At 43.9% G+C, this 27,751-nt stretch overlaps 1 protein-coding gene across 1 annotated transcript; it reads left to right on the top strand.

Annotated features, from left to right (window-relative positions):
* The first annotated feature begins 13,168 nt into the window (after nt 1-13,168).
* Nucleotides 13,169-27,428, top strand: LOC132379526 (interferon-induced protein with tetratricopeptide repeats 1-like). The gene is made up of 2 exons (XM_059947510.1): nt 13,169-13,732; nt 22,862-27,428. The coding sequence occupies exons 1-2, from the start codon at nt 13,728-13,730 to the stop codon at nt 24,330-24,332; spliced, it is 1,476 nt and encodes a 491-aa protein (XP_059803493.1). The 5' UTR covers nt 13,169-13,727; the 3' UTR covers nt 24,333-27,428.
* The last annotated feature ends 323 nt before the right edge of the window (nt 27,429-27,751 follow it).

The raw sequence follows: 27,751 nt of genomic DNA on the forward strand, positions 1-27,751 counted from the left end.
ACTTTCTAATATGTACATATGTACTTTAATAATAAATTTTCTTTGAACTTTGATCACTGCTAGGAAGTCGCCAAGGAGAACTTCAGTCGCCGGTCTAGGAATTCGAAGGTGCTTTCTTTTTTCCTGAATGGAATTTGTGTCTTCACTGAAGGATCAATGGTGCAAAGTTCAATGGTCCATGAGCCAAGCAGTGTCATAGGCACCGAACAACCCTCACACAGGGAGGGGAGAGGGCTTGCCTTCATGCACCATGCCTCAGTTGAGTGAACAAATCAGGTAAAACTAGGGTCTGAGCCTGAGGGGTGGCAGTAGGTGCAAGTCACAGGGCACAGGGCCTTCCTCAGTAAAACCAGATGAATTCTTACCGTTCATGTATCAGAATCAGCTTTCATATCACCAGATATGCCGTGAAATTTATTAACCTTGCAGTAGTAACACAATGCAATACACGATGTAGAAGAACAGATGTTCATTACAGTAAGTATATAGATGTATATTAAATAGTTAAATTTAAAAAGTAGTGCAGAAACAGAAATAAAAAGGTAGTGAGGTAGTGTTCATGGGTTCAATGTCCATTTATAAATCAGTTGGCAGAGGGGAAGAAGCTGTTCCTGAATCATTGATTGTGTGCCTTCAGGCTTCTGTATCTCCTTCCTGATGATAACAATGAGAAGAGAGCATGTCCTGGGTGCTGGGGGTCCTCAATGATGGATACCACCTTTCTGGGCATCGTTGCTTGAAGATGTCTTGGATACCACAGAGGCTAATGCCCATGACAGAGCTGACTGATCTTACAACTTTCAGCAGTTTACTTTGATCAGTGCAGTAGCTACCCTCCCCACCACACCCCCCTCATACGAGACAGTGATGCAGCCAGTCAGAATGCTCTTCATGGTACATCGGTAGAAAGAAGGAGAAACCCCAGTTCCAGTGAGCATCGGGAGAGATACTGGGGCTGACCAGTCATTGATCCTAAGGGAGGTGCTAGATTTCAGTCCTAAAACTGGAGAGGTGGTATTAAGAGGCATAGGAAAAGGGACAGAAGCTGTACCTTTGCACAGGATCACTTTAAAATGTGACCTGCTATCTGGACCAGTCGAAGTAGGGGTGCGGTCAGAATTACCGAGAGACGGCGTGGACGACCTTCTTGGTAATGATTTAGCAGGTGGTGACGTGTGTTCAGCAGTGACGCTGACAAGCAAGCCTGTGAGTGCTGAGGACCCGGCCCTAGATTCTAAGATCTATCCCGCATGCGTGATCACTCGCAGCATGTCGAGAAAGGCAGCTGAGAAAGAGGACGGTTTAAATGAGTCCAGTGTTGATTTGGCTGAGACGTTTTTTACCGACCCTGTACCAAGAGGGGTTAGGGGATGGTAAAGCGGAGAATAGGGAGGTGAAAGAGAGTAAAGGAGAGGAGGTAGACGTACCCTTAGCAAAGAGAGAATTTATAAAAGAGCAGGGACGTGACGAGGAGCTTGTGGCATTGAGAGAGTCAGTTCTTTCTGAGACAGAACTGGATAAAGAACCAAAGGGTTACTACCTGATGAGGAAGTAGAGGCCAACCACGGTGCCGATCGATGAGGATTGGGCGGTGGTACATCAGGTGGTAGTTCCGAAAGTGTATCAGGATGAAATTTCGAACTTAGCTCACAAGGGACCTCTATGTGGACATTTGGGAGTAAGGAAGACAGTGGATAGGGTTATGAAAGACTTCTATTGGCCAAATATGAGGAAGGATATAGTTAACTATTGTAAAAGGCACCATACATGTCAGGTGGTAGGAAAGCTAAACCGGTTATCCCTAAGGCACCTCTCAGGCCGATACCCGCTTTTGAGGAGCCTTTTTCCCGAATCATTGTGGATTTTGTGTGTTCTTTGCCTAGAACTGCGAGTGGGCAGCAATACGTCATGACCATGATGTGTGCTGCTACACGATTTCCAGAGGCTGTGCCTCTGGGGAACATTAGGACCCCTGCGGTGGTTAAGGCACTCATTAAATTCTTCACCACAGTGGGGCTACCTAAGGAAATACAGTCGGATCAGGGGAGTACATTTACATCCCGTGCATTTCAGCAAATGTTGACACACATGGGAGTTAAACAAATTTTAGCCTCTGCATACCATCCGGAATCCCAAGGAGCGTTGGAAAGATACCACGCTGTCTTAAAGATCATGATCGAAACTTACTGTCAGGAAAACACTCGAGACTGGGATGATGCATTACCACTTCTGTTATTTGCAGTAAGAGATACAGTTCAGGAATCTCTGGGGTTCAGTCCATTTCAGCTTGTTTTTGGTCACAAGCCCAGAGGACCTTTAACCTTACTAAAAGAGAAGTGGTCTAGCCCGAACGTACAAGTCAATGTGATTGACTACATTTTGAAATGCTGAGAAAGAGTCCAACGGATTCTTCTGGCTCTGCTGGTGAGACACACAGGTTACTAACAAATTGGGGGCTCGTCAGGGAGCCATAAAGTTTGCAATCTGGCTAAGCAAAATCTTAAAGGCTCCCAGATTAAAATTAAACAATGGTATAATAAGCAAGCCTGAGAGCAATAGTTTCACGTGGGCGATAAGGTTTTGGTCCTATTCCCTGTACTCACCAACCCCCTACAGGTAAGGTTTCAAGGACCATATAAAGTGATTCAGAAAATAGACTCACTGAATTATGTGATTGAAACACCTGATAGGTGAGAGCTGAGCCAGTTGGTTCACGTAAACATGATGAAAGGTTATCATGAATCAACCCCCACGGTGGTCGGTGCAGTCACAAAAAACCGCTGAGGCAGAAAGGAATGTTGAGGAGGGACTGGAGAGTTTTGAAAAGATAAGCATTGTACCCACCAGACTAGAGGACTCAGTTATTCTAGCCAACCTTGCTGATAAAGTCAATCACTTAGAGCCTGAACAAAGAGAGCAGTTAAAACAGCTCATTAAACGGCATACAGATTTATGTCCAGATGTTCCAAGGAGGTGTAAAGGAACAGAGCATGACGTCATTGTTACATCGGCCCAACCTATTAAACAATCCCCTTATCGGATGAATTTGGAAAAGAGCAAGCTGATAGAAAAAGAAATTGAGCATATGCTAGCTGCTGGTATAATTCATGAATCTTCTTCTGCGTGGGCCTCTCCCTGCGTGGTAGTACCGAAAACCGGACGGTACCATAAGATTCTGTACCGATTACAGAAAGGTGAATGCTGTCATGCAGTCAGATGCTTACCCTATCCCTAGGGTGGACGATTGCATTGATAAAATGGGGAAAGCGAGGTACATCACTAAGATTGACTTGTTAAAGGGATACTGGTGCATTCCTTTGATGGACAGGGCTCGAGAATTTTCAGCCTTTGTCACCCCATCTGGGTTTTACGAATGCAATGTCTTGCCGTTCGGAATGAAAAATGCAACAGGGACATTTCAGGGAATGATTGACATGGTGATAAAAGGGTTAACAAACACCAAGGCTTACATTGACAATGTGGTAGTTTGGAGTGACACCTGGGATGAGCACATTGAGGCTGTAGAAAACCTGTTTAAAAGAATGTCTGCAGCCCAACTTACAGTGAACCTCGCAAAAAGTGAACTTGGTCATGCCACAATCACATAATTGGGGTATGTGGTAGGACAGGGGAAGTTGGCTCTTATGCAGGCAAAAGTACAGGCTATTTCTGAGGTTCCTGTACCAACAAATAGAAGAGCCTTGAGAAGGCTTTTGGGCATGGTGGGGTACTATTGAAAATTTTGCAAGAACTTTGCTGATATCACCCTCCCTCTTACAAATGTCCTACGGAAAGACAAAAAGTTTGTGTGGAGCAATTCTTGTCAGGACAATTCTTGTCTTGTTTGAAAAGTTGAAAACCATTCTGTGCCATCAGCCTGTATTAAAAGCACCTGGCTTGTTAGAACCTTTCTCCCTGGCAACTGATGCAAGTGATGAGGTTGCAGGGGCAGTCCTATTGCAGAAAGCAGGGGATGGAGTGGAACACCCAGTAGCGTATTTCTCTCGGAAGTTCAATGTGCACCAGAGGAACTACTTCCTGTAGAAAAAGAATTGTTAGCATTTGTCTTGGCGATACAGCATTTCGAAGTCTACATTTGTTCAGCACAAAGACCCTTAATTGTTTATACTGATCACAACCCTTTGGTATTCTTGGCTTACATGAAAAATAAAAACAGGAGGTTACTAAGTTGGAGTCTGATGCTACAAGAATTTGATATTAAGATGCAGCATATTAAAGGGAGTGACAATGTAATCACTGACTGTTTGTCTAGATGCTAAGTTGAATGTATAACTGTATTACCTTTGTAGTTAAGAACACTTCAGTATTTCTGTTAAACTCTGTAATCCTGTAAGACGCTGTATTAGTTAATTTTCACCTTAGTGAAAATTCCCAGAAGGAAGGGGGTGTTATGAAGGATGAACAGCTCTGATCGGTGCAGAGTTGCCCATGTTCCCCACCCCCCGGGAGAATCGCAAACTGTTACTGTTGCTATGCTGCTAATGAGAGAGAGAGGGAACAATAACATGCCAGAACTTCTGCTACTGATAAGAGACTTGTTGATTCACCATGTTATGACTTCTGAAAGACTTACGGCTTCTGAGAGGGTTGTTTATCTTGTACCATTCTGTTCATTAAAATTCCTCAGTGGACAGCCGGAGTGGGCTGGTTTGATGGACACAGCCTTTCAAAATTGATTGACACCTGAGACCCTGTGAGTAGGGATAAAAGTGAGGTCTGGGGAGGCACCCCTCAGACACACCAGGAGACACACTATTGAGCACTGCCTGAGTGTTGGAACCCATGGGAAGGTGTGGGTCATCGGAGACCGAACAAAGGATCGGTCAATTTAACTCACAGTGTTATAGCAGGGCCAGTGGGGGCTTGTGTGTGTGTCCACTCATGCCAGACTGACGAGTCCACCACAAGAACGGTCCAGCTGAAGGACAGAGGGGTCATACCTGAATGGCCACAACAGAACGACGGATCAAGAGCGTAAAGGAAGGTTTGTCTGCCTGTAGCTGTTACTGCTCGCTCACTCTCTCTCTCTCCCCAATGATTACAACACAACAACCAACATCTACCTCAGCACGTTTGAACAGAACTGAACTTTATACTGACATATGACAATTCATTATCCCCTAGACATCGATAGAGCTTGTTTATTATTGATTATTATTACACCCACACTTTTATGTTTAGTATTCCTAACGTGTATTATCTATATATTTGCATTGTTGATATTGATTTGTGTATTTTACTAATAAACACTATTTGAAAATAGTACCACCAGACTCCAACAGATACTTCTTTCTCTGCTGGTTAGACACCCAGTTACTGGGTACATAACACCAGTATGTTTGCTTAGAAGTTCTATTGTTGGTAAGAAAGAACTACGGTCTACAAATCAGTGGATTCAAATGAGTTAAGGATAGTGGAAGGAGACAAACTATTTGTCTTTGTTCTTGTCATGCGCTTGAAGGAGGTGGAGTCAGCCATTTTGTGAGACTGTCCTTGCAAGCCTCCCATTTTGTGAACTCTGAATCGACCCTGGCTCTGGGACACTCTAATCAGTGCAACTGAAAGTGAACACAAGGAATTTCTGCTACTGACCTGTTAAACCTGAAGGAATTCTCAGATGATTTCTGTATTATATATAAAGGCAGGTTTGCAGAACTAATTGCATTAGACTCAGGGTCTAGAACTGGTTTGACTGTTTGAAACTAGTCGGAGTCAAAGAGAACAAAGAGCCATAAATGACCAGTTGTCACTTCTGCATCAGAGCCAATGAGAAGGTGTTAAAGGTCATTCACCTGACCCATAGCCAATAACACTAAAAAGTATGATTTGAACTGGTAAGAAATGAAGTATAAAATAAATGTTATCAGATACAAGATAGTGATGACTCTCTGTAGAGACCCACCATCGTGGATGAGAGGTGGCCCACAACATGGAGATTCGAAACGGGACTACAAGAAACACACAGCTAGCAGAGACTCATTGTGTCATTATGTTTTCTATTCTTTGACTGTTCATGGGGGGTCTGGAAAACTTAGAAGTTATACAGACAGGTATTCGTTACTGTAAGTTCTCGTGTTCTTCCATTGAGACAATAAAGGTACTTGTTCGTAATTACGTATTCTCTCTGTGCCTCCCTGATTGTTATTACTAAGGGATAGATCATTGTAACAGAATTGGTGTCCCTGGTTGGGCTTGAGCATAAATCTCCCATTGAGTTAGTGGGAGACTTAAGACAGACCACGTGGATGAGAAACAGAGAGATTTAGGGCTAATTTAACTAGTTATTACTGACTCAGCATGAAGAATTCAGGGAATTCTGCAAGTCCAGAGGACATGGATTGTTTTAATTGGAGGGGATTTCTCCAGAAATACATTTAGGGGAAATGGCCACAATATGGAGAGCATGCTAGTTATACTAGCACTGAAGGGAAAACTGCAGGGAAAGTATTTTTTTAAGATTGCTCAGGGGAAATTGTCAGATAAGGAATTTCAATGGCTACAGCGGCCAGTAGCAGTTGCCAGTTCGATTGAGGATTTAAAATTATTTCAGCAAAAAGCTGAAGCCGAGCGAGATAGAGTGTATCGGGAAATCCTGAAATGTCAGCAAAAAGCCTAGGCCAAACGAGACAGATTAAAATGGGAATTCCTGAAATTGCGGCAAAAAGCAGAAGCCAACAGTAGGATATCCTGGAATATGTTTGAGAAACTAGAGTGGATAGATTAGAAGACAAAAACAAAAGGCTCCAAAAGGAGGTAGAAACCCTTTAGGGTAAGGCTACTGACTTGCAGGGGCAGAGAAGTATGGATTTGGTCATATGAACAATTTCAGCTAAAGTGTGAGAAATTGGTTAAAGAAAGGAGTAAACAGGAGGAAGAAGATAATTTAGTTAAGAACAAACTGGAGGAATTAAAGATCCAGTGCAGTTATTTAAAAGCAGCTATGAATGTATTACAGAAATCAGTGCACGGAAAGGAGTGTAATAATGGGATCATACAAAGCGTTTAAAGCAGATACAAAAGCTGCAGGACCAAGCTACTGCACAGAAAGAAATAATATTTGCTATTGGTTCTAAAAGAGGGAAGGAGGATGAATAAGGAGATAGCGATTGGAATGGGTTAGCAGATAAGGCAAACAGTTATCTTTTTAATGAGAAGCTTCCTCCTGAGGTCAACCCGCCAGCGTATATCCAAAAAGAGACTGTGCTGCCATCGGCAAGATTCACCCCCCCCCCCCCCCCCACCCAGTTACTATCAGAAAGGGAGGAGCTGGAGCAGGAAATCAAAGCCAAGATATAACTGTTCGGGGTACAGCAGCAGAGGGATATTGCAAAGTTAATCGGTATATTTATGCCCGGGGTTGATCCTAGGGAACTTTTCCAAGCAATTACTTACCAGAAAGCAATACACAGACTAGATGATGCCAAACAACGAATGTTGATGATAATGTCCTTGCATCCATACACTCCACTTTGCCAGAAACACAGCGAAACACTGGGGGATCAAATGAGGAGTTAAAGAATGCGATATTGACTGTTATTGTTAATAATAGCGGGGACCCAATAGATGTGTTATATCAATGTTACCAGTGGGAAGGAGAACACCCCAGTACATTGGCATCCCATCTGTAGGTGGTGTTTCAAGGTGCGTATGGATCGACATTAGATTGTGATCCTTTAGAGCAGGAACCGATAGCTACTGTAGATGGTTAAGGACATCGGTGTCTCACAGCACCGATGAACTTAGAAATATGTTGGAACTGTTTGATCCCAGTGACTTAACATGTGCTGAGGCAAGGTTACCTAGGAAAATGATTAGAGAATGGGAGAAGGAAGTGCAGGAGTTAGATTCTAACTTGAAGAATACTCCAGAGGTAGCCGAAGTGTCTTCCCTTTGAGAAAGTACATGGGATGGTGTGTGGGGAAACGCCGGTCAGAGGAGAAGCCAGCAGAGAGATTGTAGAGGAGAAGTAACACAGTGTTGAATTGCTCCTTCACCCAGTCTGGGCAGCTGTTGCTGGGGGAGGTACGGTGCTCAGATCTGTCGGTTCAGCTGTGCTAATGTGGGTATTCTTGCTGTTGGGATGATAGGTGAGGATGAAGTTAAACTAGGTGAAGAAGAGAGCCCACTGGGCTTGACGGGAGTTGAGTCTCTTTGCATCCTGACTGTAGGTTCTTGTGATGGGTCCAGACCAAGAAAGGATGCCCTCCCCCTCCAGCAGGTCTTTCCCTTCCTCCAGGGCCTCCTTGACAGCCAGAAGCTCCTGGTTTCCAACATTGTAGTTACTCTTGGCTGGAGTCAAGCGAAGGGAAAGAAAGGCAGAGGATGCAGCCAGCTATCCGCAGAAGAGCGCGGGGAGAGAACAGCTCCAATGCCAACATCAGATGCATCCTCCTCAACTATAAATGGCTGTGAACAGTGGTAAAACGTCACCTTAACTTTGAAAATGCTTCGTCGGCACTATTAGTCCACTGGAATCCTGCCAAGGTCTTCATGGTGAATGCATTTATGGGAGCCTCGATAGAGCCAAAATTCCGGATGAAGCAGCAATAAAAGTTCGCAAACCCATGAGCCACCATACTTGTTTGACTGTAGACAGTTTGGGCCACTCTATAAAAGCCTGAACTTTACTTGGGTTCATTTGAACACTGGATGTGGTAAGTATATAGCCCAAAAATGACATCTGATCTTTATAGAGCTTGCATTTCTCAGGCTTGTCATACAGGTTATTTTTGAGAACCCTGCAGACATGATGGACGTGTTCCTGATAAGAGCAGAAATAGATAAGGATGTCATCTAAAGACACAAAAGTAAACTGGTTCAACATGGCTCTGAGCACATAGTTAACAACATCCCCCAAGACCACGGTGCACCCATATATCACACATAGCACATAAAACAAAATATTACCATAAATAAGTCAATAAATCTCCTTGAAAATGCATGTAATACTCAGCACAAGTAAACAGCTCACTGGCAATACAGGATATTCATTAGTCTCACAGGCTGGGGGAAGAAGCTAATAACCAGTCTACCAGTCCTAAACCTGATGCTTCCATGCCTCCTTCCTGGCAGTAGTGAGTCAAAGAGATTATAGGATTGGTGGGAGGGACCTTCAACAATGCTTCAGGCCCTTCCTCTGCAATGCACCCGGTAAATGTCACAAGTAATGCGATGGAGACCTCTGTGATCCTCTCAGCAGTTTCCATTATCCTTTGAGGGTCAAGGTCCAATGTCATAGAGCTTCGATATAACACAATGACACAGCCGCATAGGACATGCTCAATGGTGCTCTTGTAGAAAGCTGTTAGAATGGATGGACTAGCATTTCTCGGTCTTCATAGAAAGAATGGCCATTGCTGTGGCTTCTTAAGTGGTTAGGAGGTGTTGTGGGTGTGGTGAACTACATATACCTGTCTGGACACGCCCCTCTGCTTACTGCTCCTGTGGCTCCTCCCACAGACCCCTGTATAAAGGCGGTTGGAGGCACTGCTCCCCCCTCAGTCTCCAGGATGTTGTGTGGTCATTTTTTGCAGCTAATAAAAGCCTATCATTTGCCTCCCGTCTCTGAGAGTTATTGACGGTGCATCAGTGGGCCCAGGTTAGATCATCCGTTTTGTGCACACCAAGGAATTTTGTGCTCTTCACTCTCTTCCCAGCAGAGCCATTGACGTGCAATGGAGAGTAGCTGATCTGTGCCTTCCTGAAGTTCACAGTCATCTCTTTTGTCTTGTCCACATTGAGAGGAGTCGTTGTTCTCGAACTATTTGCCATGCCTCTCTGTATGCCAACTCATCATTGCTGCTGATGAGGCTCTCTTTGTCTTACGGGTACATATTGCACACTAACCAGTGTCTCCCATTCCCTTTCTTTGAGGGGATATCTGTACACTGACTGGTGTCTCTCAGCCGTCCTCTCTGGTGGCAATATCTCAGAGGAGCTATCCTGGGCCCAACATAGTGATGCATCTGCAAAGGAAGCACGGCAGCGGCTATATTTCATGAGTGTTTGAGGAGATTTAGTATGTCACCAAAGGCTCTCTCAAATTTCTACAGATGTAATGTGGAGGGCATTCTAACTGGCTGCATCACCATTGGTATGGTGGGCGGGGGTGGGTTGTGATGCCACTGCAGAGGATCAAAATAAGCGGCACAGATTTATAATTTTTGTCTACTCCATCATGGACACTAACCTCCAAAGTATTCAAGCACATCTTCAAGGATTGATGGCACAAAATGGCGGCATACATCATTAATTGCCCAGGACATGCTCTGTTCTCACTGCTCCCATCAGGAAGGAGGTACAGAAGCCTGAAGGCACTCAGTGTTTCAGGAACAGCTTCTTCCCCTCTGCAATCTGATATCTAAATGGACATTGAGCCCATGGACAATACCTCGCTGCTGTTTTTATCTCTGTTTCTGCACTACTTATGTTGAAACTTTATGAAGCACTGATGAGGCCTCACTTGGAGTGTTATGATCAGGTTTGGGCCCCCTTTTTTAGAAAGGATGTGCTGAAACTGGAGAGGGTTCAAAGGAGGCTCACGAAAATGATTCCAAGATTAAATGGCTTGTCATATGAAGAGCGTTTGATGACTCTGGGCCTGTATTCACTGGAATTCAGAAGAGCAACAGGTGACCTCAATGAAACCTATCGAATGGTGAAAGGCCTTGATAGAGTGGATGGGGAGAGGATGTTTCCTGTGGTGAGGGGGGGGGGGGGGTCTAAGACCAGAGGACACAGTCTCAGAATAGAGGGGCATCCTCTGCGAACGGAGATAAGGAGGAATTTCTTTAGCCAGAGAGTGGTGAATCTATGGAATTCTTTGCTACAGGCAGCTGTGAAAGCCAAGTCTGTATGTGTATTTAAGGCAGAGGTTGATAGATTCTTGATTAATCAGAGCACGAAGGGATATTGGGAGAAGGCAGGAGACTGAGGCTGAGGAAAATTGGATCAGCCACGATGAAATGGCGGAGCAGATGTGTTGGGCCAACTGGTCTAACTCTTATAGTCTTAAATCAGGGGTTCGCTGGGCGGTATGACTCAAAGGGCATGTAATGTATAATGGTTTGTGTTGCTTGCCATGTGCATCCCCTGACCCTGGTACCACAAAGATGTCAAGAGACAATGGGAGGCATTCCGCAAACTGACACTCAGCATCTGACCCCGGGGCTCTGCTTGAGGTGTGCAGTGCACTCCCTCTCCATGAAATTAACTGGGCCCCCGAGAGCCATTCAGTTATCCTCCGGATCCAAATCACCGAAGTCGTGTGGACCTGAACTGCCGGCAGTGAGGTGGTGTCTGACAGGTCAATGAATATTCAAATCAAAGTCCTGATGTTGCCAATGTCAGAAGTAAAGGCATATATTCCTTCCCTCTCGCTTTCTCCCTCCCCTTCTCCCTCCCTCCCTCCCTCCAGCATTCGGTGAGATCAAGTGGTCTGTGATTCAGGGGGACAATTCCACAATTCTGGGACTCGCCGATTCTAACTCCACGTGCTTGGTGCGTCAGGGTTAAAATGGAAGCCACGGCCACCTCTCGATGTTGTCACCGCCCACCGTGAATACAGCGTTCCCCGTCTTTGGGGAGTTTTCCATGAAACGGTAAATTTCTAGTGCGGAAAATGCGGGTTTTGTAAGTTCAGTTTCGAACTCCGATTTCAGGCAGTGATTCGTGGAGCTTGCAGACCATAAAACTGACCGGAGAGTTGTATCTTGTCCAGTTTCTCCGGTGAACAGCTCAACTAGATGCTGCGAGAATCCTGAGCAGCATCATGAGGTGTTAAACCCTGAATTTACACCGTGTTATTAAAAATCTATACACGCTAAGAAGATGATAGCTGTATCAGTCAATAGTAATATTAATCACAGGATCTGTGAATTACGTAGAGTAGGGATTTTGATCTGAGCCTGGTCTTTAACCACTTAGGGGTTCACATTTTAAGTTTAGATTTTAGCTTGATCCCGGGATCTCTGAACGCTGGGATAAAGGGGGCGAGTGAAGTCCACAGCATGGAAATACCAGTGTTTAGCAGTTCGACGCAAAATCTGTTTGTTGGGTTACTGAAGTGTAAGAGGAGAGGAAAACAAGAGTCGTATTAAGGAGCAACGTGACTAACGAAGTATGCACTGGGGAATTTGCTTTTCACTGTTCCAGGAGCGTTCAGGATCAGCGCGGATGCCAAGAAAGGACGGTCGCTGATTGTGAAGTCCTGCTGCACGGTTTCGACCCAAAACGTTGGCAGAACTCTTTTCACCCACAGATGTCGCTTGATCAGCTGATCAATCTTCCTGCAGTAGATTGTGTACTAATCGAGACTGCCATGGATGTAAAAAACTGGGGCACGGCCTTATCGAGTTTCATAGACAATGTCATCTGGCACCAACGTACTCGAGGGGTGTGGGTATCTCATAACCGTCGGTCGACCCTCATCTTGCCCGCCGCTCTCCCGCCCATACCACTCATACCAGCTTTTCATTTGCCAGCTATCTGATCCCAACGACTGCCACTCCCCTCCACCCTCCAACCAGCACCACCATCCCTATTCCGCGCTCCCACCCCAATATCCCTTTCCCTATCTTGTCACCAACCCTCTACTTTTACTTCAATGATATATTTTATTTATAAAAATGACGCATGTCTCCTTACATTCATTGGTAATGCTTCGTGTAGGCTTGTTATTGTCACATTCAGAGATCCAGTGAAAAGCAACCCAAAGCTTTTAAGACACATGATGCCTTACATAAATGTTTCGTGGAAGCAGAAAGAAAACAGAAGATTGTAGTATATATCATTGCAGTTGCAGAGAAAATGCAGTGCAGATGGACAAAGTGGAGGCGTCACATCCCATGTCAATACATTCTGTTTACCTTTCATTCCCACTCACTAAATAACACACGCACGAAGGCTGTAGACACCCTATAACCCAGAGCAAAACGAATTAAACATCCAACAGAATAACATATCCGTTTTTATTTTCAGACAGAACGATTAATTTGGCCCACGTTTCCTTCCACAACAGTCCCCACAATTGTATAAACCCAAGCTTGAAATCTGCTTCACAGTTCAGAGCAAACTGGCTCCGTCTCTCTCCATTCACTCTCATTAACTCCGTTCCCCGTGCCATTATTCAGTCTTGCTCGTGTTCCCTGCTTTCTCTTCTCCGCTCAGAGGTTCCTAATTTAAAAGATTCCAGGCTATAATTATTGATGAGCCCACTGCAGGAAACACGCTGTCTCTTCCCCTCCACGCTAACCCCGTATTCATTTGGTATCTGTCCTCTACGTCAATGCCCCAGGATGTTTCTGAGCCGGCTCCAACGAGCAGAATTCGGAGAGGTCAAGTGGTCCGTGAATCGGTAATTAAGAGCGAACTGCTCAATTCTGGGGATGTCCCATTGTAATTCTGGTTCTTCGCAAGAGGAGCGTGTTTTAAGGGTTAAAAATGGAAGCAGCAGACATTTCACTGTTGACGTCGCCTTGCGTGAATATAACGTTCCTCATCTTTGGAATACATGGAGACTTTTTCAGGAAAAGGTTAATTTCCAGAGAGGGCTTTGCGGGTTTCCTAGTTTCAGTTTCGAATTCCGATTTCAGGCGGTGATCTGTGGATTTACGCGCAGCTTGCGGACTATAAAGCTGACTAGAGAGCCAAGTCAGTTTCACAGTTAACCAGCTCAACAAGGAGAAGCGAAAATCCCGAGCAGCATCATGAGGTGAGTTAAACCTTGAATTTACACCGTGTTATTCTAAGAAAATGATAGTACCGTTATGCACAACTGAATCACTCAAACGTAATAATTGTCTTAGGATCTGTAATTATTTAGAGTAAGGATTTTGATCTCTCTGTTTTTTAAGCATTTGGGGAGGGGAACACTTTCTAGTTAAAGACCTTGGAAATTTAGCTTGATCCCGAGATCTCTGAGCACTGAGACTATACGGGGCGAGGCAAGTCTACGGCATGGAAACACCAATGTTTAGGAATTCGACGTAATATCTGTTTTCTGGGTTACTGAAGTGTAAGAAGAGAGGAAAACGGGAGTCACATTAAGGAGTGTGACGTGACTAACGGGGCGCTGGGGAACAAACAAGCTGGATGAACTCAGCAGGTCGGGCAGCATCCGTTGAAAGAAGCAGTCAACGTTTCGGGTCGAGACCCTTCGTCAGGACTAAAGATGGGGGGACAGGAGCCCTATAAAGAAGGTGGGGGAGGGTGGAAAACCAATCAGAGGAAAGATCAAGGAGTGGGGGAGGGGAAGCAGGGAGGGGATAGGCAGGAGAGGTGAAGAAGGAATCTAAGGGGAAAGCACTATGAGTAGTAGAAGAAGGCAGAGTCATGAGAGGTGATAGGCAGCTGGAAGAGGAGGCAGAGTGAAAGTGTGATAGGGGTAGAGAGAGGGAGGGAATTACCCGAAGGTGGAGAATTCAATGTTCATACCAAGGGGCTGGAGACTACCCAGACGGTATATGAGATGTTGCTCCTCCAACCTGAGTTTGGCCTCATGGTGGCCGTAGAGGAGACCATGTATGGACATATCCGAATGGGAATGTGAAGGAGAGTTGAAGTGGGTTGCAACCGGGAGATCCTGACTGTTGTGGTGGATGGAGCAGAGGTGCTTGACGAAGCGGTCCCTCAATCTGCGTCGGCTCTCGCCGATGTGGACGAGGCCGCACTGGGAGCACCGGATGCAATAGATTACCCCAACAGACTCACAAGTGAAGTGTTGCCTCACCTGGAAGGACTGTTTGGGGCCCTGAATGGTGGTAATAGTGGCGATGTAGGGACAGGTGTAGCACTTACGCTTGCAGGGATAAGTGCCAGGTGGGAGATCTGTGGGAAGGGACGTGTGGACCAGGCAGTCGCGGAGGGAACGATCCCTGCAAAAAGCAGAGAGGGTAGAGAGGGAAAGATGTGCTGGGTGGTGGGGTCCTGGAGAAGTTGGCGGAAGTTGGGAGGATAATATGCTGGATCCGGAGGCTGGTGGGGTGATAGGTGAGGAGAAGGGGGACACGGTCCCTGTTGTGGTGACAGGAGGATGGGGTGAGGGCTGAAGTGTGGGAAATGGAGGAGATGCGGGTGAGGGCATCATTGATGACGGCAGAAGGGAAACCACAATTCTTAAAGAAAGAGTACATTTGGGATGTCCTGGAACGGAAAGCCTGATCCCTGGAGCAGATGCAGTGGAGACAGAGGAACTGGGAATAGGGAATAGAATTTTTGCATTTGGCAGGGTGGGAAGAGGTATAATCAAGGTAGCTATGGGAGTCGGTGGGTTTATAGAAGATGTCAGTGGACAGTCTATCTCCAGAGATTGAGACCGAGAGATCGAGAAAGGGGAGAGAAGTGTCCGAGATGGACCAAGTGAATTTGAGGGCTGGGTGAAAGTTAGAGGCAAATTCGATGAAATTTTCGCAGGGATCGTTCCCTCCGCGACTGCCTGGTCCACACGTCCCTCCCCACAGATCTCCCACCTGGCACTTATTCCTGCAAGCGTAAGTGCTACACCTGTCCCTACATCTCCTCTCTTACCACCATTCAGGGCCCCAAACAGTCCTTCCAGGTGAGGCAACACTTCACTTATGAGTCTGTTGGGGTCCTGAATCATGGGAAGTTCACAACTACAGACATGCTGGTAAACACAGAGTACACTGCAGATGCTGTGGTCAAAGCAACACGTACAACATGCTGGAGGAACTCAGCAGGTCGGGCAACATCCGTGGAAACGAGCAGTCCTGACGAAGGGCCTCGGCCTGAAACGTTGACTGCTTGTTTCCACGGATGCTGCCCGACCTAATGAGTTTCTCCAATGTGTTGTACATGTACAGATGTGCTGGGCTGTCTGCACCATTCTCTGCAGAGTCCTGCAATTAAGGGAGGCACAGTTCCCATACCAGGCAGTGATGTCACCAGTCAGGATGCTCTCAATTGTGCCCCTGCAGGAAGTTCTTAGGGTTTGGGGGCCCATACCAAACTTCCACAACCGTCCCAGGTGAAAGAGGTGCTATTGTGCCTTTTTCACCACACAGCTGGTGTGAACAGACCACGTGAGGACCTCAGTAATATGGATGCTGAGGAACTTTAAGCTGTTTACCCTGTCAAACCCAGATCCATTGATGTCAATAGGGGTTAGCCCGTCTCCATTCCTCCTGTAATCCACAACCAGCTCTTTGTTTTTGCGACAATGAGGGAGAGGTTGGTTTCCTGACACCACTACATCAGGGAGGCGACTTCTTCCCTGCAGGCCACCTCGTTATTGCTTGAGATTAGGCCAATCAATGTAGTGTCATCGGCAGATTGGAGCTGTGGGTAGCAATGCGGTCACGGGTATACAGGGAGTAAAGGAGGGTAGAAAGTGGTAGACAGAGCAAAGGTGCTAACATAGCAATCCCTTAATCTATGTCAAGTGCCACTGATGTAGGAGATGCTGCACTGGGAACACAAGATACAATCGATGACCCAGAAATCTGTTCTTTTTGTTCTCTTTTTGCATTACTTTTTCAATGTTGTATTTCTTATTGTTATAATTGAGTCGTTTTTTAATATCTATTGTAACGTTCCATTGCTGCAAAACATAATGTTTCATGACATATTAAAGCTGGTTCTGATTCATACTCAGAAGTGAAGGGTCGCCTCACCGGGAAGGACTGTCTGGGGCCTCGACTGGTGGTGAGGACAGAGGTGTAGCACTGGTCATGTTTACAAGGATAAGTACCAGGGAGTAGATCGGTTAGGAGGAATGAGTAGACAAGCAAGTCACGTAGAGAGCATTCCGTATGGAAAGCAGGGAGGGGGAGAAGGGAAATATGTACTTAGTGGTAGGATCATCTTGGACCAGGGTTGATGCTGGGCTCCTTGTTGTTTGTTATCTACAGTGCTGTGCAAAAGTCTTGGACACATGTATATAGCTAGGTCTTTGCACAGGACTGTATTTGTCACTGTAGGGCGGTGAAAGAGTTTGTAAATCTGGCAGGAGCAAATAATTTTGGGAATAGAGAAGGTGGAGTGCAGCAGGAGATTTGTAGGACAAGTGTCAGGGGCAGGGAATGACCCTGGTGTGGCCACATCCAGCCCTGATACATGAAGCAAGGTCACTCGATTCCAAACAGTTGATTTATTGGCCATTACAGAATATATCTCTGGTGCTTCCTGCTGCCTCCCCTCTTTCTCCCTTTACTCCCCTCTCCCTGCCCCCTTCCCACTCTCAGTCCTCAATAGAGAACCACATCAGAATCAGATTTATCATCACTCATGTCTGTCATGATTTTTATTTTATGGCAGAAGACTACATAAAATTGCTGCAGTACTATGCAAAAGTCTTAGGAACCCAGCTGTACAACATAGGTGCCTAAGACCTTAGCACAGTACTATTAGTTATTTTGATGAGAAAATATAATTAGTAAAATTGCAGATAACATTAAAATGGGTATTTTAGTCTGGGAAGAAGTGTATCAAGATTTTTAGTGGGATCTTGATCAGCTAGGTAAGTAGGCAGAGGAATAACATAAGAAATTTAATTTAGATAAGGACAAATTTATATTGAATGGAAGGGCCAGAGTATTGTTATAAAACAGAAGGAGAAGAGGTGTCATTTAAAGTGTACTCACAGATATAGCACAGAGAAGAAGACTTTTGGCATGCTGGCTTCCATCAGTTAGGGCATTGAAAATAGAAGTTGAGAGGTTATTTTACGGCTGTACAGGGACCCAGCCTGTCTAAACTCTCCCCGTATTTCAGACCCTTGAGTCCTGGCAATATCTTTGTAAATTTTTTTTTTTGCACTCTTTCTAATTTAATCACATCTTTCCTATAACAGTGTGATCAAAGCTGAATCCAATGTGCTTTCAACCCTGGGAAAAAGACACTGGTTATTCACTCTATTTATGCCTTGTACTCTTATTACTGTCTGTCAGGTCTTCCCTCAGCTTCTGCTGCTCCAGATGAAACAACCCTTGTTTGTCCGGCCATTGTTCTTACCACATGAGGTCTAATCCAGACAACATCCTTGTCAACCTCTTTTTACCCTCTCCACATCCTTCTGATAATGGGGCAACTGAAATTGAATGCAAGCGTTCATATTGGCCAAACCAGACTGGTTATAAAGCTGCAACATAACTTCCTGACTCTTGAACTAAATGCCTCAACTAATGAAACCAAGTATGCTGTACCCCTTCCTTACCACTCGATCAACTTGTGCAACCACTTTCATGGAGCTATGGGTTTCACCCCAAGGTTCCTCTGCACTTCAACACTGTTAAGGGTCCAACCAGTAACTGCGTACTGTCCCTTTACATTTGAACTCCCAACAAATAAACACTTCACACTTGGCCTGGCCTGATTAAGCTCCATTTGCCATTTCTTCGCCTAAATCTAAAACTGATCTCTATCTCACTGTATCCTATGGCAATCTTTTTAATTTTTTTTATTGAAGTTCATCATCAAACAAACACTTCCATAAGATGTATTTCAGACATTGTACATATATATCATATAATCATATATATTACAAATCTCCACATAGTATCCATCTGAGGTATACACTTAAAGAAAAGAGTGGAAAGAAAAAACAAGCAAAAGGAATGAACTATGTACAAGTAGGGAGTGATTTTTTTTTTAACAACATATCATTGATTTATGAGAATAAAATCAGGCCAATGAGGCATTATGTAGTTAAACCATTTTTCCCAGTATGAATCAAATTGTTCCAGCTCATTATTAACAGATGCTGTTACCTTCTTCATTTTGTAAGTGTCCATTGTAATTTCCATCCATGTATTTAAAGTTGGGCTCTCCTGTGATAACCATTTCCTAGTAAGAGTCTTTTTACCAGCCACCAACAGTATATTCCATATAACAATCACAGCACCGAAACAGGCCATCTCGGCCCTCCTAGTCCATGCCAAACTCTTAATCTCACATAGTCCCACCTACCCGCACTCAGCCCATAACTCTCCACTCCTTTCCTGTCCGTATACCTATCCAATGTTACCTTAAATGACACAACTGAACTGGCCTCTACTACTTCTACAGGAAGCTCATTCCACACAGCTATCACTCTCTGAGTAAAGATATACCCCCTCATGTTTCCCTTAAACTTTTGCCCCCTAACTCTCAAATCATGTCCTCTCGTTTGAATCTCCCCTACTCTCAATGGAAACAGCCTATTCACGTCAACTCTATCTAACCCTCTCAAAATTTTAAATACCTCGATCAAATCCCCCCCTCAACCTTCTACGCTCCTAACTTGTTCAACCTTTCTCTGTAACTTAAGTGCTGAAACCTAGGTAACATCCTAGTAAATCATCTCTGCACTCTCTCTAATTTATTGATATCTTTCCTATAATTCGGTGACCAGAACTATACACAATATTCCAAATTTATCCTTACCAATGCCTTGTACAATTTTAACATTACATCCCAACTTCTGTACTCAATGCTCTGATTTATAAAGACCAGCATTCCAAAAGCCTTCTTCACCACCCTATCTACATGAGACTCCACCTTCAGGGAACTATGCACTGTTATTCCGATATCTCTCTGTTCCACTGCATTCCTCAATGCCCTACCATTTACCCTGTATGTTCTATTTGGTTTATTCTTGCCAAAATGTAGAACCTCACACTTCTCAGCATTAAACTCCATTTGCCAACATTCAGCCCATTCTTCTATCCGGCATAAATCTCCCTGCAAACTTTGAAAACCCACCTCATTATCCACAACACCTCCTACCTTAGTATCATTGGCATACTTACTAATCCAATTTACCACCCCATCATCCAGATCATTTATGTATATTACAAACAACATTGGGCACAAAACAGATCCCTGAGGCACCCCACTAGTCACCGGCCTCCATCCCGATAAACAATTATCCACCACTTCTCTCTGGCATCTCCCATCTAGCCACTGTTGAATCCATTTTATTACTCCAGCATTAATACCTGGCGACTGAACCTTCTTACCTAACCTTCCATGTGGAACTTTGTCAAAGGCCTTGCTGAAGTCCATATAGACTACATCCACTGCCTTACCCTCGTCAACATTCCTCGTAACTTCTTCAAAAAATTCAATAAGGTTTGTCAAACATGACCTTCCACGCACAAATCTGTGCTGGCTACTTCTAATCAGATCCTGTCTATCCAGATAATTATTAATACTATCTCTAAGAATACATTCCATTAATTTACCCACCACTGATGTCAAACTGACAGGTCTAGAATTGCTAGGCTTACTTCTAGAACCCTTTTTAAACAATGGAACCACATGAGCAATACGCCAATCCTCCAGCACAATCCCCGTTTCTAATGACATCTGAAAGATCTCCGTCAAAGCTCCTGCTATCTCTACACAAACTTCCCTCAAGGTCCTGGGGAATATCCTGTCAGGACCCGGAGATTGATCCACTTTTAAATTTCTTAAAAGTGCCAGTACTTCCACCTCTTTAATTGTCATAGGTTCCATAACTTCCTTACTTGTTTCCCACACCTTACACAATTCAATATCATTCTCCTTAGTGAATACCGAAGAGAAGAAATAGTTCAAAATCTCTCCCATCTCCCTCGGCTCCACACATGGCTGACCACCCTGATTCTCTAAGGGACCAATTTTATCCCTCACTATCCTCTTGCTTTTAATATAACCGTAGAAACCTTTCGGATTTACTTTCACCTTATTTGCCAAACCAACCTCGTATCTTCTTTTAGCTTTTCTAATCTCTTTCTTAAGATTCCTTTTACATTCTTTATATTCCTCGAGCAATTCCTTTACTCCATGCTGCCTATATCTATTATAGACATCCCTCTTTTTCCGAACCAAGTTTCTAATATCCCTTGAAAACCATGGTGCTTTCAAACCTTTAACCTTTCCTTTCAACCTAACAGGAACATAAAGATTCTGTACCCTCATAATTTCACCCTTAAATGACCTCCATTTCTCTATTACATCCTTCCCATAAAACAACTTGACCCAATCCACTCTCTCTAAATCCCTTTGCATCTCCTCAAAGTTAGCCTTTCTCTAATCAAAAATCTCAACTCTGGGTCCAGTCCTGTCCTTCTCCATAATTATATTGAAGCTAATGCTATTGTGACACTGTTTTATCCCCCCTTGTTCAATCCTTTCCCACCTATATTCGTGACACTTCTCATTCTCTGGATCTTTTCAATGATTTCAAGTTCCCTGGCTCCCATCGTCTGTATCCCCCGAAATATCGACTGTACTTCTTCCTATAATTGCTGCCTGGCCTGCTGCGTTCCACCAGGATTTTGTGTGTGTTGATTGAATTTCCAGCATCTGCAGGATTTTATCGTGTTAATGTATTTGAATATATTTTGCAATTATTTATCAGTGCTTTGGATTTGCAGTTCCTCTTTTCTTTCATTATGCATCATAAATCAAAGTTCTTTATAGTTTTTATTTAATGGTGAGAAAGGGAGAAGAGGGCACTGGGGATGAGGGCTGGGAGCAAAGTGGGGGGTAATTCAAAAAAGGTTTGGGAATCTCTGATCTACAGTACTGTGCAAAGGTCATAGACAGTATTACATAGCATAGTGCCGGAGAATTTTGCAAGACAATATTTGTAAGTTTGTAAATCTGGTGGAAGCAAAGAATATTGGGAATAGGGAGGTTGTAGTGCTGCAGGAAGGGTGTGGGACAAGTTGTTAGTGGAGGAGCGCTAGGGATGGATTACATCGTGGGTGCAGACACACCCATCCCTGAGACACCAGGCAAGGCAATTTGATTCGATACAATTGGTTTGTTGATCATTTCGGAATGTCTCTCTGGTGCTTTCTGTTCCATCCCCTCTCCCTTCCACTTTTCCCAACCGTGATTCTCCTCTCCCTGCCCCCTTTCCACTCTCAGTCCATAATAGAGACCCATATCAGAATTAGGTTTATCGTCACTCACATATGTCGTGAAATTTGTGTTTTTTTTTGTAGCATCAATACAATGCAATGCATAAAATGACTATAGTACAAAATTCTTAGGCACCCTGGGTATATATGTACCTAAGACATTTGTTCTCTACTGTAAATCGTTAATACAGATGATAAAAACAGTGGACACTGCAGTGGTCCCTCATCACACCACCAGTCACAGGCCTCCAATCAAAACAATAACCACACTGGCTGCTCCCACTATGACAATATCAGATCCAATTGACCAGTTTATCAAGAATGCCAAGGAACTTGACCTTCTGGATCAGTCCTTCATATTTGACTTTGTCAAAGGCCTTGCTAAAGTCCATGTCAACAATGTCCACCGCCATTCTTTCGTCAGCCTTCTTGGTAACCTCCATGATCAGCATAATTTGGCAAAACCATATCACTTGCATGGGAAGGTGTACACCTTCACAGGGAATGCCAATAGGACTTTGCTAAATATTAGGTGGGATTAACAGTGTATTTGGCAAAAATCAGGGTCTTTTCTCATGCAAAATGTTAACAAGCACATCTGGAAAATCTTAATAGACTTCACAAAATCAGTTTCATCTTATTTAAGTCAACTGCACCCTTTACCTTCCAGCCACTGTATTAGACTATAGGGGGAAAAACTTCTGATTCTGACTGTAGCACAGGTTCCAGGCACAACATCGGAAAGGCTGTTCAATGAACTGTGGTGCCACTTGCAATATTACCGAATGTATCATCAGTGTAGTGAAGCATCCGTCTGCTGAGAATACACATTCCCATCCTCAATACATAAATCAATTCTCCATATTCTGTTGATGACCTGAAACATTAATGCTTTCTCTTTCTTCATATGCTGCCTGATGTGCTGAGTGTAACTACAGATAATGCATGAAAGGGTGGACCTGCCTCAGTGAATCATTTTTGCTCTCTTACAGCAACACTCCAAGAGATTCGTTGAAAGAGAAGCTCAGTCAGCTTCAGTGTCACTTCACGTGGAGCCCCAAGAAGGAAACGCTTGACTTGGAAGATCTTATGTATAGATTAGAAGATTCTCTCCAATTTAACGACAAATATCGAGGCACATCCTACAACCAGCTTGCTTTTGTGAACTGCTTGCAAGGTAATCATGAAGAAGCCATTAAAAACTTAAAGGAAGCTGAAAAGATTCTGAGGGAGGAGTACAAAGATGAATTTGAAAGAAGATGCATCGTCACCTATGGAAACTTTGCCTGGGTGCATTACCACATGGGACAACTGACCGAGGCCCAGTCCTATCTCGACAAGCTGGAGATGATCTGTAAACCGCTCAGTGATGGCCCTCGCTATACAGCAATGATACCCGAGGTGTACGGGGAGAAGGGATGGTCATTGTTGAAATCCACTGCTGAATACTATGAGGAGGCAAAGGAATGCTTTGCAAAGGCTCTGGAACAAGATCCTGACAACACTGAGTGGATAATGGGATATGCAACTGCACTGTCTCGTCTGGAATCATTTTCTGGAATGACAGAATATCATGAACAGAGTCAGTCAGTGAAGTATCTGCGACGTGTACTGGAGCTTGATCCAGATCACTCTCTGGCCATGGCGCTGTTGGCCATAAAACTGCAAAAGTTCAACGTAAGGAAAGAAGCAAATGAATTGGTTGAACAGGCATTGAAGAAAACCCCTGATTTTCCATATGTGCTCCGCTATGTAGCAAAATTTTACAGACTTGAGGGAGCTGTGGACAAAGCTATTAATCTGCTGAAGCGTATATTAGAACTCACTCCAAATTCCTGTTTTGTACATCACCAGCTGGGCATTTGTTACAGAACTATACTCGCGCCACGGAAAGCCAGACCATATCACCCAGATTGTTATAACGATGCACTTCAGCACAAAACTGAGTTGATCGAACAATGTAAGTACCACTTTGAAAAGGCCTCTGAGTATCGTAAAAGGACAGCTATTCAACCACAATTGGATCTTGCGGACCTCTATGTAAAAATTGGAGACATCCCTAGAGCAGACGAGATCTACAGTTTTCTCCAGAAACTAAAGGATATTCATCCAGAAAATATGCAGAACATATGTTTACATGCTGGGTCATTTCAACTGTACCACAGAAGATCTGAAGCAAATGCCATCAGCCTATTCCTAAAAGGTCTGAAGATTGAATATAACTCAAGTGAGCGGAAAAAATGTCACTACGAACTGGAGAAGTGGGCAGATAGGAAACTTTGCAGAAATCCACATGACAGCAAGGCCCTTGGTATCAAAGGGTTACTGTTTCAGCAGAGTGGGAACAAGGCTAAAGCTATTGAATACTTTGAGAAGGCTTTGGAGACTGATCATGATAATGAAGACTATCTGAGTGCTCTTTGGGAATTACGCCTTTCTTTGAAGGGCCTAAATGATGCTTAAAAGAAGGAATGATTCTGTCCAATCTAAAGAGTGGCTTTATGACACCTTTGTTTCACTTAATATATTCGTGCAACACCTTCTTCAAATGAGATATTACTGGCGAAATCTCAAAAAATACCCTTATTGCAACCAGTCTGTCTCTCTTCTGTATTCATGAGTGGTGATGACTGAAGTATACAAAATAAATCGCATTAATTCTAAAATTTTACCCCTGACTTACTTAACTCCATAACTATGAGATCAGAATGTGTGAGTTGAAGCAAAGTTGGGTGTAAGAAATTATTTGAAATGGAGCCGAATGCAGAAACATGTGGAAGAACCTTTGCACATTTCTACTGTAGGATAATCTCTTTTACTTGCTAATCCTGAGATGTATTCTGCATTTCAGTTTGTAACACAAATCTGACTGAAGGCAAGTAGATTCTGAAGAATGATGAAGACCATTTTCAGATGGACATATCTTGCATAAAAGTTTCATGGCAAAGATTGGATCTGAGTAGATTACGTGAAAGAAACACCAGTAAATTCTTTATAATACCTATCCAGTCTGCTGACAGCACCTAAGAATGCTTCAAAAGGCAATGCAACAGCCAAAGAGTGGACACACGTTATCAATCTCAGGCAGAAAGGTTACCTGCCAAGGACATGGTCTGTAACCACAGGGCACCAGGATAGTATAGCATTTGGCGTGATGCTATTGCAACACAGGGTGTTGGAGTTCAGCCTTAAGCATTTCCTCCCACAGTCCAAAGACGTACAAGTTAGTGGTTTAACTGGTTACTGTGTATTGTCAAAAACCAATAACCTATAACCAAAAACTTTTAGAACTGAAGTTCACTAAAGTGGGTCCACAGACACAGAGCCAGCCAACACTGCAGCTGATTCAGGAGCCGGTCAGTTGCAGGCCGCAGCCTCACTTCAGTGCAGAGTTGAGTAAACCTGATGGAGCAGCGAGCTGAACACTGGCCTGTCTATTATCTCCAGTCCCGACACACTGACCTTTTCAATTCAGCCCAGCACTTAAAGTGGCTAAACCTTTAGTCATTCCTCGCACTCGGGTCCGGGCCCTGCCACTTCACCTCCACCGACTTGCTTTGGTTTTGCCGCATCGAATTGTCCCCAAGTCTGCTGCAGCAATGGCCAAACATTGGCTCCTTTCCCACGTAAAGGCCCAAGCCCCACCACCTCATTCGGCCTGTACTCACCGGGGTGCAAGAGCCCTTAGAATATAAGCCTTTCCTTACAAGATGCCAAGCTGCAGTCTCTGATGAGGTTGCGGCTCAGATTCTGTCCTTCTTTTCAGTTGCTTATTAGGGACAGACAGGGTTTAGCAACAGAGATGCGGAGGGTAGTAGACGTCAGGCTGAATCTGAACCTCTGCTTCCCATTTGAAAACCAATGATATGGACACAGAACACCCAAGGTCAGATGTCAGGCCTGGGGACCAGTACGGATGAGGGCTGGTGGCCCTTCTCCTCAAGGACTGAAAAAGGGCTACATTTTTAGATGGAGGTTGCCATGTCACGTTGATTCAGACCAAGGGTCCAAGAGACACTTCGCTGGAAGTGTCTGGCAGGGAATTACATTGGCTGATGAACATTGAGTGGTCTTTCCATTATCCAAAGACATCTAGACAAGTTGAAAGGGTGAATCAAATCATCAAGCAACAACTGACCACATGCCATGAAGAGAGCAAACCATGGCCAACGCCCTTCCTATGATTCAGAATAAAGGCCATCTAGTTTTTTTCCACCATTCCATCATGGCTGATTTGTTACCCCTCTCAGCACCATTTCCCCGTAACCTCTGATGCCCTGAGTAACCAAGAACCCATCAATTTCCACTGTAAATATACTCAATGACTTGGCTTCCTCAAATCTGGTTCATTATACAACACCAATCCAATGTTGCTTTTCCCCTACTGGGCTCAACCACAAGCTGTTCTAAAAAGCCATTTCTTAGACATTCTACAATTTCCCTCTCTTGGGATCCAGCACCAACCTGATTTTCCTAATCTACATGCATATTAAAATTCCCTATGACCAGTGTAACATTGCCCTTATTACATGCTTTTTCTATTTCCCATTGAAAACAGTATATCCTGGCTACTGTTTGGAGGCCTGTATATAACTCCCTTGCAGCTTAATAACTACCCACAAGGAGTCTACATCTTCTGATCCTGTGTTACCTCTTTCTAAGGATTTAACTTAAGCTTTTTTTTACCAACAGTGCCATCCCACCCCCTCTGCCTACCTATCTGTCCTTTCAATGCAATGTGTGTCTTTGAATGTTCACCTCCCAACTATGGTTTTCTTTTAGCCACAACCCAGTGATGCCCACATCGTCATACCTACCAATCTAAAACTGCACTAGGAGATCATCTACGTTATACTGCATGCATTCAAATACAGCACTTTCAGTCCTGTATTCATCACCCTTTTCAAATTTGCCCCCATGTTTCACTTCACTTCATCCCACTGACTGCAAGTTTGCCCTACCATCTGCCCATCTTTCCTCACACTCCCGCTACACACTGCACCTAATTGTATACCAATCGCCCTGTCTTCAGCCCTATCACTCTGGTTCCCATCCCCCTGCCAAATTAGTCTGAACCCTCCCCATGACAACAGCATATTTTATAGGTACATACTATTGATGCTTCCATAACTCGGGGTGAATTTTTAGTTACTTTATACTTAACAAAGGTCCCATGAGTGTTTCTGCCTCTGAATTTCAGATCTAATTCTGAACATATGATTTAGAATTGGGAGGGTGGGGAATGTTGGATTAAAGTACTGAATTGTTATTTCATTAATTTGTCATTGTATTTTTATATAATCACTTACAGCATATACATGTAATCGTTCAGTGGATTTTCCAGTAATTGTGGTACAATTGTATCTGTATTTTTTAGAAGCTTCTCAGTTTTCAATAGCAGTTGTCACACCATTTGAATATAACTATTTTATAGGTTAATTGTTATCTCTAGTCTGAGTTTGAGGTGATAACAAATGATTTTTTTCTTTTCGGTGTTTTCCCGGCTCCTCTTTCTTGCTTGCTTTTCAGTCTTGTAACATTTAATAAAACAGTTATAAGCAATAAGTTTTATGCCTCCTCTTGATTTCTGAGGAACCTTTGTGTCACAGAGGTGTCAGGTTCCAACAGTACCTAGCGCCAGATATCTCACTAAATGTCTCGCCACCTTCCCTCTACACACCCAGCTCTCAGTCAGGTTCCTGAAGCAAAATGTCGACAATCCCTTTGCCTCCGCAAATGATGTTTGACCTGCTGAATTCTTCCAACCATCTGTTTTGTTTTTATGCTCTCAAAACAATCTGAATGCTGGAGGCCACGCATACTGTGGAGTACATCCCTCGGTTAGGATTTTTTTTTCAAAAGGGTTTAGTGATATTTCAACT

This window comes from Hypanus sabinus, chromosome 22 (assembly GCF_030144855.1).
Source record: "Hypanus sabinus isolate sHypSab1 chromosome 22, sHypSab1.hap1, whole genome shotgun sequence".
NCBI lineage: Eukaryota > Metazoa > Chordata > Chondrichthyes > Myliobatiformes > Dasyatidae > Hypanus > Hypanus sabinus.